Here is a 14,748-nt window from a genome sequence, read left to right as displayed (position 1 = left end):
CTGTGTCTCGCCCGCCTTCCCCACTCCGCTGCTCTCCGACGGACCAAGGCTCGTGATGGTCTTCAGCTCCGTCGAGCTGCAGGGCCGGGGGTTCATGGCCAAATATACTTTTGAGACTGGTACGTAAGGCTCAGAATTGAATGGTGTTGATACGGCTCTGCTCTGAGCCCCCGAGTTCACAATTAGGTTAGGATATTGCGACCTGATTGTCTGAAAAGAAGTAGGATTCTGTATCCCGCCCGCCTTCCCCGCGCCGCTGCTCTCCGACGGACCAAGGCTCGTGATGTTCTTCAGTTCCGGCGAGCTGCAGGGCCGGGGGATCAAGGCCAAATATACTTTTGAGACTGGTACGTAAGGTTCAGAATTGGACGCTCTGGGTGCGGTTTTGTTTAGTCAGAACATTGTGACGGGATTGTCCGAAAAGACGTAGGATTCTGTATCCCGCTCGCCTTCCCCGCGCCGCTGCTCTCCGACGGACCAAGGCTCGTGATGGTCTTCAGCTCCGGCGAGCTGCAGGGCCGGGGGTTCAAGGCCAAATATACTTTTGAGACTGGTACGTAAGGCTCAGAATTGAACGCTCTGGATGCAGGTCGTACTTCACTATTTGGTTAGGACATTGCAACCGTTTGGCTGAAAACAAATAGGATTCTGTATACAGCCCGCCTTCCCCGCGCCGCTGCTCTCCGACGGGCCAAGGCTCGTGATGGTCTTCAGCTCCGGCTGCAGGCCCGGGGGTTCAAGGCCAAATATACTTTTGAGACTGGTACGTAAGGTTCAGAATTGGACGGTCTGGGTACGGTTTTGTTTAGTCAGAACATTGTGACGTGATTATCTGAAAAGAAGTAGGATTCTGTGTCCCACCCGCCTTCCCCGCGCCGCTGCTCTCCGACGGACCAAGGCTCGTGATGGTCTTCAGCTCCGGCGAGCTGCAGGGCCGGGGGTTCAAGGCCAAATATACTTTTGAGACTGGTACGTAAGGTTCAAAATCGGATACTCTGAATGCAGGGATACACTGTGACGTGATTGTACGAAACGAAATAGGATTCTATATCCTGCCAGCGTTCCCCATGCCGCTGCTTTTCAACGGACCAAGGCTCATTCGTCATGGTCCTATGAGAAATTTGACTCCGATTGAGTCATCATGATGGATAATTATGGCGCCTCAAAAAATCTGACACCACCAGGGTTATGCGTGACCTCAGTTGTAATTTGTAACCCACATCCATATTCTTTTGGACATTCCAAGGCAAATTCTGACATGACGATGATGAGGTTCTAATTATTGACATTTGACCATGATGTTTTGTTACAGAATACCGAGTGCCAGGCACAGCCGCTCCCGGCGGCGAGTGCGCCTTCACATACCGCTCGGAGGCGAAGAAGCGCGGCGAGTTCAACTCCCCCCGCTACCCCTCCAACTACCCCTCGCGCACCAACTGCACCTACACGCTCGACGCCACGCCCAATGAACAGGTCACCGTCGTCTTCGACCACTTCAAAGTCAAGGCGGACGGTTGGAACGCCACCGCTGGACTATACGGGTGAGTCTTCTTTTACGACTGCTGTCGTTGCAGTGGGATATACTTGTACAGTCCCCTTGAGTTCAACTTCCACCGCTATCCTTCATCACTAACTGCATGTAGGTACACGTTGGGCGCCACGAATAGCGAGCAGGTCACCGTCATCTTCGATTCGAAAAAAGCGGGAGATCGTCTCTGGTGATCTTTGGGAAGGCTTATGTGCGGCAGTGAACTAACAAATTGGCAATTATCCTAAGGTCGGCCGGCTATTGTGTTGAAACCATTATTAACATTAAGCAGCTTAGCTGGAGGGGTTAACTGAAATATAAACAACAAACTGAACCTTTTTGCTTGAAAGATAGTGATGAGATGATTATTCCGAACGAAGTGGCGCGACGTGCAGCGAGGCATGGTGGATGAGGGAGGGAGGGAGCGAAGTTCCGGACGTGTTACTTTGTTAAAATATATAGAAGATCCTGCTCTTTAGGGCAGCTACTGTTTAGCTGCATGCAATTTTTTGACAAATATTTGTGTATGCTGTAGTGGCGCGACGTGCAGTGAGGACTGGGTTCGAGGGCTCCCATGTGCTGCATGGTAAAAGATGAGATCTTGAAAGCTAACGTAATACATAATATTCCGCAGTGGCGCAACGTGCAGCGAGGACTGGGTGGAGGCGTGGTGGACGGGGCGCGAGGGCTCGCGCGTGCCGCTGGGCCGCTGGTGCGGGCCGGCCACGCCGGGCCCGCTGCAGTCGCCGCGCGGAGCCCTGGGCCTGCTCATCGCGCTACACACCGATCTGGAAAACGTCGCCTCTGGGTTCAAAGCGCGATATGTTTTTGAGGTGAGTGTTACAATCTTATTTGGAGTTTGTAAAGCATTAGGTTGAAAATTAGATCGCTTTCATGTGCTACATGCGGGTTACAAGATATACCTACCAAGTCTACCATGTTCTTAGTCTTAGTGCTATCTTGGATTATTTGTAGGACTACATCCGAATTCGAAAACATGAAGCTATAAGTTTAGGTCAATCTCACTCAAGTATCTTGCAAGTCGTACTCAAGTATCTTGCAAAGCAAGCGACACACGTAAAGCAAACTCAATTTTTAATTCATCCGACGTCTTCCCAGCCCGCAAAGTCGATATTCGGCGACTGCGGCGGCAACATGTCGAGCGCAGAGTGGGGCGTGATCACGTCGCCGCGCTTCCCGGCGCCCTACGAGCCGCCCGCGCGCGGCGCCGCCTCGCGCGTCTGCAACTGGTTCGTCACCGCGCGCCCCGGCAAGCGGCTACTGCTCAACTTCGAACACTTCGCTGTGGAGGGACATCTCACTGGTAAGTAAGCCACCAGTACCATAGTTAGGATGTAGCCTACATAGCTTCCCGGCGCCCTACGAGCATCCCGCGCGCGGCGCCGCCTCGCGCGTCTGCAACTGGTTCGTCACCGCGCGCCCCGGCAAGCGGCTACTGCTCAACTTCGAACACTTCGCTGTGGAGGGGCATCTCACTGGTAAGTAAGCCACCAGTACCATAGTTAGGATGTAGCTTACATAGCTTCCCGGCATCTTACGTGCCGCCCGAGCGTGGTGCCGCCTCGCGCGTCTGCAACTGGTTCGTGACCGCGCGCCCCGGCAAGCGGCTACTGCTCAACTTCGAACACTTCGCTGTGGAGGGGCATCTCACTGGTAAGCCACCAGTACCATAATTAGGATATAGCCTACATAGCTTCCCGGCGCCCTACGAGCCGCCCGCGCGCGGCGCCGCCTCGCGCGTCTGCAACTGGTTCGTGACCGCGCGCCCCGGCAAGCGGCTACTGCTCAACTTCGAACACTTCGCTGTGGAAGGACATCTCACCGGTAAGCCACCAGTACTATAGTTAGGATGTCACCTACATAGCTTCCCGGCGCCCTACGCGTGTGTGCAACTGGTTCGTGACCGCGCGCCCCGTAACTGACGGAAAAATAAGTAAATACTTAGTGCTATTATTAATCTGCTCCCACACATTCGCCACCGTGCTCGGGCTAGCCTCGTAAATGGTTCGTTGACGTGCTCCCAGGCAGTGGCGGCGTAGCATGGGTTGGCACCCGGGGCGATGACACCCCCCCCAAATGGTCTGATGGTCTGGTGCCCCCCAGGATTAGAAGCTATATGATACCAATCGCACCCCCTCCCCTCCCCCATATTATGACATATCATGACCGCCCTTGTCATGAAGATGCGCCAGTGAGTACTAGTCTGCGCGACTGTTGTCACCCCCTGATGCTTGGCACCCGGGCCAGCTCTACAGTGGCTAATAAATGATAATCTTCACCTTTTAGGAAATCTGACATGACCGCCCGGGAAGAATTTTTTGAATAGAAGTATACAGGGTGAAAATTATAACGCTTCAAAAGCTTTACGAATTTTCCTCGCTCGTGATTGCGTTTGTAATGTCTATCTGACATTATCTCCTGGCTATTTCCAGAGCGTGGGTGCCCCGCAGCGGTCTTACGGCTGTGGTACGAGAGTCCAGGTCCGCCGCTGGAGCTGTGCGGCGAGAAGGCGCCCACCGACCGGTGGCAGTACCTCTCGTCTTCCAACTCCATTAGGCTCTCGTGAGTATACTCTGACCTTTGAGTTGTACATAATGTATTCTAGTCATATCCAAAAGTTAGAAAAGTTTCGGCTGGTTGTTAAACATTTTAACCAACGAGCAATAAATTTCGCCGATCATAGACAGCTAGCTGGAACCAGAAGACATTGCAGATATTATCTTGACCAATACAAATCGTAATAAAAGTCGCTTTGTGGTAGAAAACGAAGAATCGTAACACTGCTATCCTGTTCGACAGAGTGCATTTATAAGATTTAAGGGTATTCTTTCTGAGAAGTCTTCGATAGCCATGATAGTCGAACGGTGAATGGGTCGGACTGGCCGATTCGAGATCCGAGAAACGCGGGTTCGAATCCCACCGCCGCGGCGCCGATCGACTGTTGTGGTGAGCGAGTGGCGTAACACAAGCTTATTTAGCTTAACACGAGGGACTAATGGGACTATTAGCAATTTGTACTTATTGCACAAATTACTAATAATAATCTTAAAAAAAAACTATCTTGGGTCAATAGATTGTACCTACAGTGATACATTCAAGATGGTGGTTTTATAGTCGCACAGTGCCCATAGTTTGTGGAAATTAGGCGGAAAAATTTCTGGGCTCAAAGGGCTTTAGTCGCAGACTATTGTACTCATCATCATCATCTCAGCCATAAGACGTCCACTGCTGAACATAGGCCTCCCTCAATGCTTTCCATGTTGCCCGGTTGGTAGCGGCCTGCGTCCAGCGCCTTCCTGCTACCTTTATGATGTCGTCGGTCCACGTTGTGGACGTCCCACGCTGCGTTTCCCGGTACTTTGTGCTTCTGTATAAGGCCTTCTTCTTCCACGGTCCCTCACTGATGAGGATCGCGACCACAGACTGTGTTCCTCCACAGACTGCGGTCATAAGCTGTGTGGATGTGTGTATAAGGCCTAAACTGTTGTCGGCCGTTTGGTGTAGTGGTTCAGAACGGACTACTATGCCGAGAGGTCCCGGGTTCGATTCCCGGCCGGGCAGAAATTGAAATGATGAATTTTAATTTCTGTGACGGGTCTGGGTGTTACTATGTAGGTATAATATGTATGTATTTAAAAAAAAAGTATATAAGTAATATATCCGTCAAGCTAGCACCCATAACACAAGCATATTAATTGCTTACTTTGGGGCTAGATGGCGCTGTGTGAGATTGTCCAAAGATATTTATTTATTTAAAGAGTTGTAATATCTAGCGCCTTCCACAGGTTCATAATAGCGGACAAGTCAGTAGGCGCGGCGGGCTGGCGCGCCGTGTGGACCGAGGTCTCCGTCGGCGAGGAGTGCGCGGACGCACGCAGACCGGCGGAATGCGCCGGCGCGTGCCTGCCGCCCGCCGCCGCGTGCTCGGGCCTACAGCACTGCGCCGCGCTCGCGCCGTCCCGACAACACTGTTAGTAAGCACGCTAGCGCACGCACGCACTGGGATGCTATTGTGATTGGACTCGCTCACGGGACTATTCCCACCTCTCGTTCCCACCACTGCAACTCCTGTGTAGCCAGGATCTACAGCTTGACCGCCACAAAAACCCAACCAATGAAGGTCAAGTTTGATTGGACTCGCTCGTAAACCTCTATGAAAATTAGAACTAGCTTTCCGCCCGAGGCTTCGCCCGCGTGGAATTTTGTCTGTCACAGAAAAATTTTGTCGCGCGCGTCCCTGTTTCAAAAACCGGGATAAAAACTATCCTATGTCCTTTCCCGGGACTCAAACTATCTCTATGCCAAATTTCATCAAAATCAGTTCAGTGGTTTAGGCGTGAAAGCAAGACAGACAGACAGACAGAGTTACTTTCGCATTTATAATATTAGTATAGATAGTATAGATAATAAAGTCTTTATTCAGCACAATGTGGTGGACAAAGCAATACATGATTAACTTAAAATAAAAATATGCTGAATAGGCGCCCGCTCATCAAAAAATCGAGAAGCTGGTCTTCAACGGGAACCAACGCGTGACGAGGATTGCGCGCCCCTCTGGTCGAGACGGTTTGACCACCTATTTGTGTACCAGCAGCCCATAATCCATTGTGGATTTGAACGCAATCCACGATAACCAGGAAACAAAAGAACTACCTAATTGAGGTATTATAAACGTGGTATACAGGGCGAATAGATGTATGATGAACTAATGTCAATGGTTGGTCAAATCTAAGGATCTAAGAAATAGCAGACTATGCTAAAGAGTACTAGAGAAGTGTATATGTGGATATTCACTTTGACAGAGAAGAGTCGTTTTATAAGGTCATACCTACCATAAAAGTGGTAGAGTCACTATTCCACTAACCACCTACCTAATCGTCGGCCATCCTGGCCTACCTAAGAACGTCCAAATCACAATAGCATCCCCTAACATTTTGGTCGAAGATATAGTGTACCGATTCTTCGTTATAATCTCGTTTCTTGATAACATATCCCAGAAGAAAGACTACTATCTTAAATTCCACTCTATATCATCGTCCAACATGAATTCTTGGGTTGTCAGGATTTTAATTGCGTTTCAGCAATAAACTTCCAACAATAGTAATGATGAGCATTTTAACAAGAAACAAAGAACGATCCGCCTATTATCCCCGTAAGAAAATATTCCATTCTGCTTTTCTTTAGACAATTTCAACCTGACAACCCATTTTCAAAACCACCAACAGCACGACATTAAGTTTTAAGGAGGTGATCGTATTTAACAGCATATAATCAAGGTTTTCCAGTAAAATAGGATATCAAGTAACTTTAAATATTATGAAAATATTTTGCAGTTTGAGGAATCATTAAAATAAATATTCTCGTTATGATATTCTTAGACTTTATCCATATCTACTAGATCTTTAAAATCTTACATATTTCTAGTAGGTAGAATTTGAAAAAATATTAGTAATTAAGATAAATATTGACAGTTCTTGATTCCAGACCATTTCCCATTTGAGACGAGTGTGTTTTGGATTTTATTTACGTTGTGTGACATCTGCCCCGTTTACTATAAGTTATTCGGATGCATCTAATTTTAAGCGGTCGCTTAGGTTTTTCCAAATTTATTAGTCCAGAAAACTTCACTGTATTATATACGATTGGCACTGCACTTGCATTTCACTTAATGATTGTATTTACACATTGCATTTGATCGTCGCATCATAGGGTTATTATTAATGATATCTATGATAAATTCCAATTTAACGGTGTAGCTTGTTATAATAAATATTCCACGGAGTAAGCAGTATTCAGTTGTCGCCCTTGTGCTTCCGATCGACGGCGAGCTTCGCGGTCATACGAGCTGCTGCTTACTCTAGCTTTTATCTTCTGTATTGTTGTATAATATTGTACTTAAACACTGTAGCTCTGTTAACTAATGATCTTTAAATTTAACATAATTATGTTCACTATACTTTCAATTTACTAGATGGTTCAATGCAATCTTTGTCTCAAAAATATTAGGTAGCTATGTATAATGTTAGGCGATAGTTTATAATAAGGGTTCAAACATATTATTGTTGGTGAATTAGCAGAATATATCTACTATGTTGCAAAGATTACCGATCTTTTTATTTACAAACGTCCTTTCGAATACGATTTAAATATCTCAATGTTCTCACATAAAATCATTCTTACATTCATATATTCCGCTAAATTTTTTTCTCCAATTTTTACTTTTTATATCTTAGTGTTTTTGCAATACTGTGATGACTCAGGAGAGTTCAAGAAACTTTCGTTTGAGACTAAATTTCTTTTGACGTGGTTTGCGTCGGGTGGCTTTTGGAAAATTTCGAATCAACAGTTTTTCCGGCAGTCGCCGACGTTTCAATCGAACGACGAAGCTTGCATTGAGTCATCGCACTATGGGGCCCGGGGTACCGAGTCGACTGCCTCTTCCCACGTTTACGCGGTAGTACTTTCTGATTTGTCGCTTTAACTAGTGTGTTAATAAACGATCTTTAGAATGGCATGATTTAATCGATGAAATAAAAACAAATCACCGGCCGGGCGTGCACGACCGCGGGGACGCTCACCGATGCACACTCGACACGAGCCTGGCGGCGCGAACACGCACGACTTAGGCCTCAGCCTCGAACTTAGCGGGCAGCGGGGCGGCGGCGGCGGCGGCGCGGGAGCGGCAGGATCTTATGCGTAAAATCAAATAGACCGGTTCTCGAAAACAGCGGCGCGGCAGCGGGGCGGGAGCGGGCAACGAGCGGGCAGCGGTCCTTGAGCGGGCAACGAGCGGGCAGCGCACTCCTTCTTTTGCCCACAATAAAGCGAGCGTTAGGAATAAATTTGAATCGAAATAAAATTGTCGCCGTTGTTCAAACATTTCGTTTGCGAATAAAAACAAATATCTCGACAACACAACCCCGAACACAACTCTTAGCGGGCAGCGGGGCGGCGGCGGCGGCGGCGCGGGAGCGGGGCGGGTAACGCAGACCCGTTCTCGAAACCAGCGGGCAGCTCGCGCGGCGATTTAGCGGCGAAGTGTTGTGTTCGGGGTTGTGTTGTCGAGATATTTGTTTTTATTCGCAAACGAAATGTCTGAACAACGGCGACAATTTTATTTCGATTCAAATTTATTCCTGACGCTCGATTTATTGTGGGCAAAAGAAGGAGTGCGCTCCCCGCTCGATGCCCGCTCCCTCGCCGCTGCCCGCTCGTTGCCCGCTGCCGCCCCGCTGCCGCGCCGCTGTTTTCGAGAACCGGTCCATTTGATTTTACGCATAAGATCCTGCCGCTCCCGCGCCGCCGCCGCCGCCGCCCCGCTGCCCGCTAAGTTCGAGGCTGAGGCCTAACACGCACATCACAGTCAGTAGCGCGGTGCTCGGTCGTGCACGGCCGCGGGTACGGATCAGAAAGTATGTCGATATCGGTGCCGTGGGGCTGACGCGGCGGTGTGCGCAGGCGGCGCGGCGCCGGGCCGCGTGTCGGCGCGCGGCGCGCTCGTCGTGCTCTCGCTTGTGCTCGCCGCCCCGCACTGACCGGGCGCTGCACACGTGAGTCTAATATACACCCGCCCCCGCCCCGTCCCAGCCACCCCGCCACCCCGCCACCCCGCCACCGCACGCTCTTCCCGCTCCGCTTCTCATTCTCGCTCTTCCTCCTTGTTCTGCTCTCGTGACATACCCCCTTACTAATAAAACTTACACGCTCGTTGAACAGTGTTTTAAAGTGACGTTTAGTATGGAAATGTCATTTTAAAACAGTGTTCAACAACTGTGTAACTTTTTATTAGTAAGGGGGTTAGACCCTAACACGTTACCACCGAGAATCTTAACAATCTGAGACATCAGTCATGTCACGAGAGCAAAACAGCAGTCTCATATCTTCGCATTCGCGCTTTTTTCTTGTTGCTTATTCGTTTCATTGCGCAATTTCGTTTGCATTTAAGAATTTGGGGAATACTAGTAAACGTTATCCGGCTCGAAGGAACATATTCAGATTTTGTCATAACGATAAGGCAGTATTCTCCAAAAAGCATCGCTTATTGAGATAATGCTGCATTTATTAAAATTATAAAATAGTGCCAATCTTATCTGGTTTGAGTTACAATAATTAATTTTTATTTATTTAATGTAACTTCTAGAAATATACGGCAGAATTATGTTCGTTATCAGTGTTGTGAAATTAAAACGTGCATCATGCGCCGCCATCGTCATTCATCGCATTCGGCTTCCTAAAACAAACATGATAAAATCTATGTGTTGCATGTTGTAAAAAGTACCTAAAATATAAAATGTATTGTCAAAACACAATAAATTTTGAAACCGCAGGTAGATACCGTACCCACATAACTAAATACCCCGTAGTTTAAATAAATCAACATTAGCTAAATCCCTTTCTAATGACAACAGAAAAAATCCACTCCATTATCCGCCTCGAAGGACCAGCAAAAAACCCGACTGGATACTTTAAATACACAGCACATTATGTAAATATTAACTCCACCCCGCACAAAATCGATGGCAAAAAATTAACACCATAAAACTAAATCCAAAATAAAACAGACACAGCACATAAAAAAGGGTCGGGATCTACCTGCGGTCCGCTGCGCAAGCGCGCTGAGGTTTCCCATCGCACAGGCGGCGCGGAGGCCCGCGGCAGCGCCGGCGGGGGCGGGGCCACGAGCGCGTGGTGGTGGGGCGGGGGCGGCGCGGCGGGCGCGTGCGGCGCGCTGGCGGTCTGGTGCCGCCGCCGCCGCCGCCGACCCCGCCGCCCGCCGCCGCCGCCGCGCCCGCCGCCGCGCGCCTGCGCCGCCCGCCTCGCCTCGCTGCAGGACACCGTATGACGACGCGCGCGCCGGCGTCAAGATAGCTTTTATTTACTTGTACCGAATTCAATCGGACTCAGCCTAGTGTGCATTACCAATTATTTGGCTACTAATTTCTGCTCACGATGGACTAGACTAAAGCACAAAATTTATTAAAAAAATTGCTGCTGTGGTGCCGCCGCCGCCGCCGCCGACCCCGCCGCCCGCCGCCGCCGCCGCGCCCGCCGCCGCGCGCCTGCGCCGCCCGCCTCGCCTCGCTGCAAGACACCGTATGACGACGCGCGCGCCGCGCCACCGCATGCGCCGCGCAAATCAGACTTATCGAATACACAACTTTAACGTACCGACGAGTTTTTATTCACCTGCTCCATATCCAAATTGAAACACTTTGTCTTTAGGGTTACAGTCTGACTTTGAAAAATAACACAATACTCTCGCACATTGACTAATTTTTTTAGGCCCGACTCGACCAAACTTTTATCCGAGAATAACTCCTGGCCCCTTAGACATAATGCACTTTTTGATCGAATCGAAAATCGAAACCGTCAAAACTCTATACAAAAAAACGGCTTTTCGACCACTTTTCGACTGGTTTGCGATTATAATTTGCACTTTGTCTAGACCCACTGGTATAACTGGCACATTGACAGTTTCTATACGGGAAATATGTCAAAACTGACGATTTATTCAGAGATTAATATTTACTCTTGTTTGGTCGAATCCACCCTTATCCGTCTGTCTTTCACGAGCAAAAGAGGAGCGATTCATTGTAAAGTTCCTACCAATTTTGAGTCATCATGTAGCGTCAAGATAACTTGTACCAAATTCAATTGGTCTTAGCCTAACGCGTTGATGTCTTTTATTCGTGGTTATAGAGGATCCCATGAGGTTTTAGTGGGTAGGAGGCCCCGTCCTTCTTCCGGTAGTGTCCTACATCACTCCTGGTTGCCTCCACGGCCTGGGGTATGCGCAAAGCATATCTATAAAGAAAAAATGGTTGTGTCAGCCATAACCTCATACACCCGACATGGCAAGAATGGAAACACACACATAAAAAAAATAGATTATTATCAATATGATAAACAACATGATAATATCATAACAATAAGCAATGATACTGGTAAAGGGATTTCGTAACCGACTCCACACAGCAGCAGCAGACTTGTACCTTTACGTGCTTTCACGTACACTGTATATTACTGTGACGCGTACCTATCGCCGCTTCATAACGCGTTACATACTACTGCTGTGTGCATTAACCCCACCAAAATTTTCATTATGCGCTGTGTTTGACATAAAACTATCTCCACATTTTACCATTACCAATAAAATATACCACTACATTTTTATCTAAGTAATATAAATTTTTATCGATAGTTATTAGGTTATCCATTGTGTTTGGGACACCCTGTATAATTTATTTTCCCACTTGTTTTCCCTTCATTTTAAACTTATTTTTCCGTTTACAACTTATTTTCCCGACTGTCACTTGTTTTCCCATTTTCTACTTTTTTTCTTGCAAGTTAGGTTAGGTTTTCAGATGGCTAGGATTTTGGATGTTTTAGGTTTTTGAATGATTGGTAAGGTTAGGTCATAGGTTAGGTTTTCGGAAAGTAAGGTTTACGAATAGCTAATTAGGCTTTCAGGGAGTCAGGCAGCTGCCGACTAATGTTAAAAGTTAACTCCGTTCCATGTAGTGGTTTGGTCAGCAGAATCTTTCAAAACCTACTTTCCGAAAACCTAACCTATTCCTTACCTACCTTTCTGAAAACCTAACCTAAGGTTGGGTTGCACCATCTTACTTTAACTTTGACAAGTAAACGTCAAAAATCTGTCAACTCCATACAAAGAACACCGGTTATCGTTATAGTAATTGTCAAAGTTAGGTGGTGCAACTCAGCCTAACTGTGCTAAAACCTTACAAAAATGACATTGGGAACTTTTTGCCCCACTTTTCGAAAAGTAGCGGACACAAACGAAACCTATCACAGATGATACATACTAATATCCAATGAATTTCCGTGCATTTTTTTTCTCTCTTTTATGGGAATATTGAGAAAATGAAGTTTTAATATTTTATTTTATTTTACATTTAGGTAACATTTTTGACGACCTCCGTGGCGGAGAGGCGCACACACCGGTTTTCAAGGTGTGCCGGGCCAATCCTGAGGTCCCGGGTTCGTTTCGCGGCCGGGACAATATAGAAAACGATCTTTTCACATTGTCTCTGGTTTGGGTGTGTTGTGGTTCGTCGTTCCCGATTTCCATAACAAAAATGCCTTAGCTACTTATTTTGGGTTGGAGATTACTCCAACATATATTAATATGAGATGTTGTCTAATATTAATTTAAGTATTTATAATATTTTATTTATTTATGTTATTTTATTTATATTTTTTATTTATTTATATTATTTTATTTACTTTTATTGGTTACTCTGCAAGCCGCCGCCGCCGCCGACCCCGCCGCCCGCCGCCGCCGCCGCGCCCGCCGCCGCGCGCCTGCGCCGCCCGCCTCGCCTCGCTGCAGGACACCGTATGACGACGCGCGCGCCGCGCCACCGCATGCGCCGCGCGGAACAGACTTATCGAATACACAACTTTAACGTACCGACGAGTTTTTATTCACCTGCTCCATTATCCAAACTGAAACGAGTCGTTTTTAGGGTTACAAGTTACAGTCAAACTTTGAAAAAGAACACAATACTCTCACATTGATGGCACACGAGCAAGTGAAAATAGGAGCGTAAGTTTTGCGTCGCGTCACAGACCCACGAAATGATTCATTGTAAAGTTCCAGCCTCACGCTCGTATTCACAAACATTACTATGAGGTCTCATAGTGTGCGTGGACGCACAGGGTGACACACAAACTAATCACAGAGCTCTATCCAACGCTGTGCGTTCGATTTGCTGATACGGGCGTCAAGATAGCTTTTATTTACTTGTACCGAATTCAATCGGACTCAGCCTAGTGTGCATTACCAATTATTTGGCTACTAATTTCTGCTCACGATGGACTAGACTAAAGCACAAAATTTATTTAAAAAAATTGCTGCTGTGGTGCCGCCGCCGCCGCCGCCGACCCCGCCGCCCGCCGCCGCCGCCGCGCCCGCCGCCGCGCGCCTGCGCCGCCCGCCTCGCCTCGCTGCAGGACACCGTATGACGACGCGCGCGCCGCGCCACCGCATGCGCCGCGCGGAACAGACTTATCGAATACACANCACACACCGGTTTTCAAGGTGTGCCGGGCCAATCCTGAGGTCCCGGGTTCGTTTCGCGGCCGGGACAATATAGAAAACGATCTTTTCACATTGTCTCTGGTTTGGGTGTGTTGTGGTTCGTCGTTCCCGATTTCCATAACAAAAATGCCTTAGCTACTTATTTTGGGTTGGAGATTACTCCAACATATATTAATATGAGATGTTGTCTAATATTAATTTAAGTATTTATAATATTTTATTTATTTATGTTATTTTATTTATATTTTTTATTTATTTATATTATTTTATTTACTTTTATTGGTTACTCTGCAATGCCAAACAACATAACATGTAAAAATATCTAATCATTTTAGACAAATATATTTTCAACTTAGACTCGTCATATCTCAGAATTCCCATATCTCACAACATAGCGCTTTAAGTGAATATACCTACAAGAATAAAGCTTTGAAATAAAATACGTTTCATCTTTGTCCGCCGTGGGGCATTTTCTCATATTAAAGTTCCCAATGTCCTTTAGAAACTTAACATTCCAAAATCGTAGGTGTTGACGACTCTCTAAGCACAACATTTATGAAAATTTTGCTGGGGTAATGCACACAAAAATCTAACTTGACAAGAAAACAAGTCCCTTTAGTAGCTACAATACTGGGAAAACGAGTGGTAAATGAGAAAACAGGGGGCAAACAGGAAAACAAGTGGTAGAGGGGAAAACAAGTGGAGGACGGGAAAACAAGTGGTGGATGGGAAAACAAGTGGTGGACGGGAAAACAAGTGGTAGAGGGGAAAACAAGTGGAGGACGGGAAAACAAGGGGCAGACGGGAAAATAAGTGGTAGATGGAAAAAAAGTTGTTGACGGGAATACAAGTGGTGGACGGGAAAACAAGTGGAGGACGGGAAAACAAGGGGCAGACGGGAAAACAAGTGGTAGATGGAAAACAAGTGGTAGACGGGAAAACAAGTGGTAGACGGGAAAACAAGTGGTAGAGGGGAATACAAGAGGTAGACGAGAAAATAAGAGGCAGTCGGGAAAACAAGTGGCAAACGGTGATAGACTGGATGGAAAATATTGGAGAGTATAACAGAAAAATAACTAACCGGGAAAGAAAAAGTAAACAGAAAAACAAGTGAAATCTAAGAAACAAATGGATA

The 14,748-nt window shown here is 47.1% G+C and overlaps 1 protein-coding gene across 1 annotated transcript in view; it reads left to right on the top strand.

Annotated features, from left to right (window-relative positions):
* LOC114359056 (cubilin) overlaps positions 1–5,775 on the top strand; it is a 77,985-nt gene extending 72,210 nt beyond the window's left edge. Inside the window, exons 13-17 of the mRNA XM_028313301.1 lie at positions 1,313–1,541; positions 2,163–2,361; positions 2,648–2,852; positions 3,982–4,111; positions 5,335–5,775. Coding sequence (XP_028169102.1) covers positions 1,313–1,541; positions 2,163–2,361; positions 2,648–2,852; positions 3,982–4,111; positions 5,335–5,524 — 953 coding nt within the window. The 3' untranslated portion in view covers positions 5,525–5,775. The remainder of the gene's footprint in view (positions 1–1,312; positions 1,542–2,162; positions 2,362–2,647; positions 2,853–3,981; positions 4,112–5,334) is intronic.
* Positions 5,776–14,748: the final 8,973 nt, after the last annotated feature.

The sequence above is a fragment of the Ostrinia furnacalis genome, unplaced genomic scaffold (genome assembly GCF_004193835.3).
Source record: "Ostrinia furnacalis isolate ACB-3 unplaced genomic scaffold, ASM419383v2 OfSCF4221, whole genome shotgun sequence".
Taxonomy (NCBI): Eukaryota; Metazoa; Arthropoda; class Insecta; order Lepidoptera; family Crambidae; genus Ostrinia; species Ostrinia furnacalis.
The sequence above is the reverse complement of the archived record's forward strand: the minus strand, read 5'-3'. Positions and strand labels throughout refer to the sequence as shown.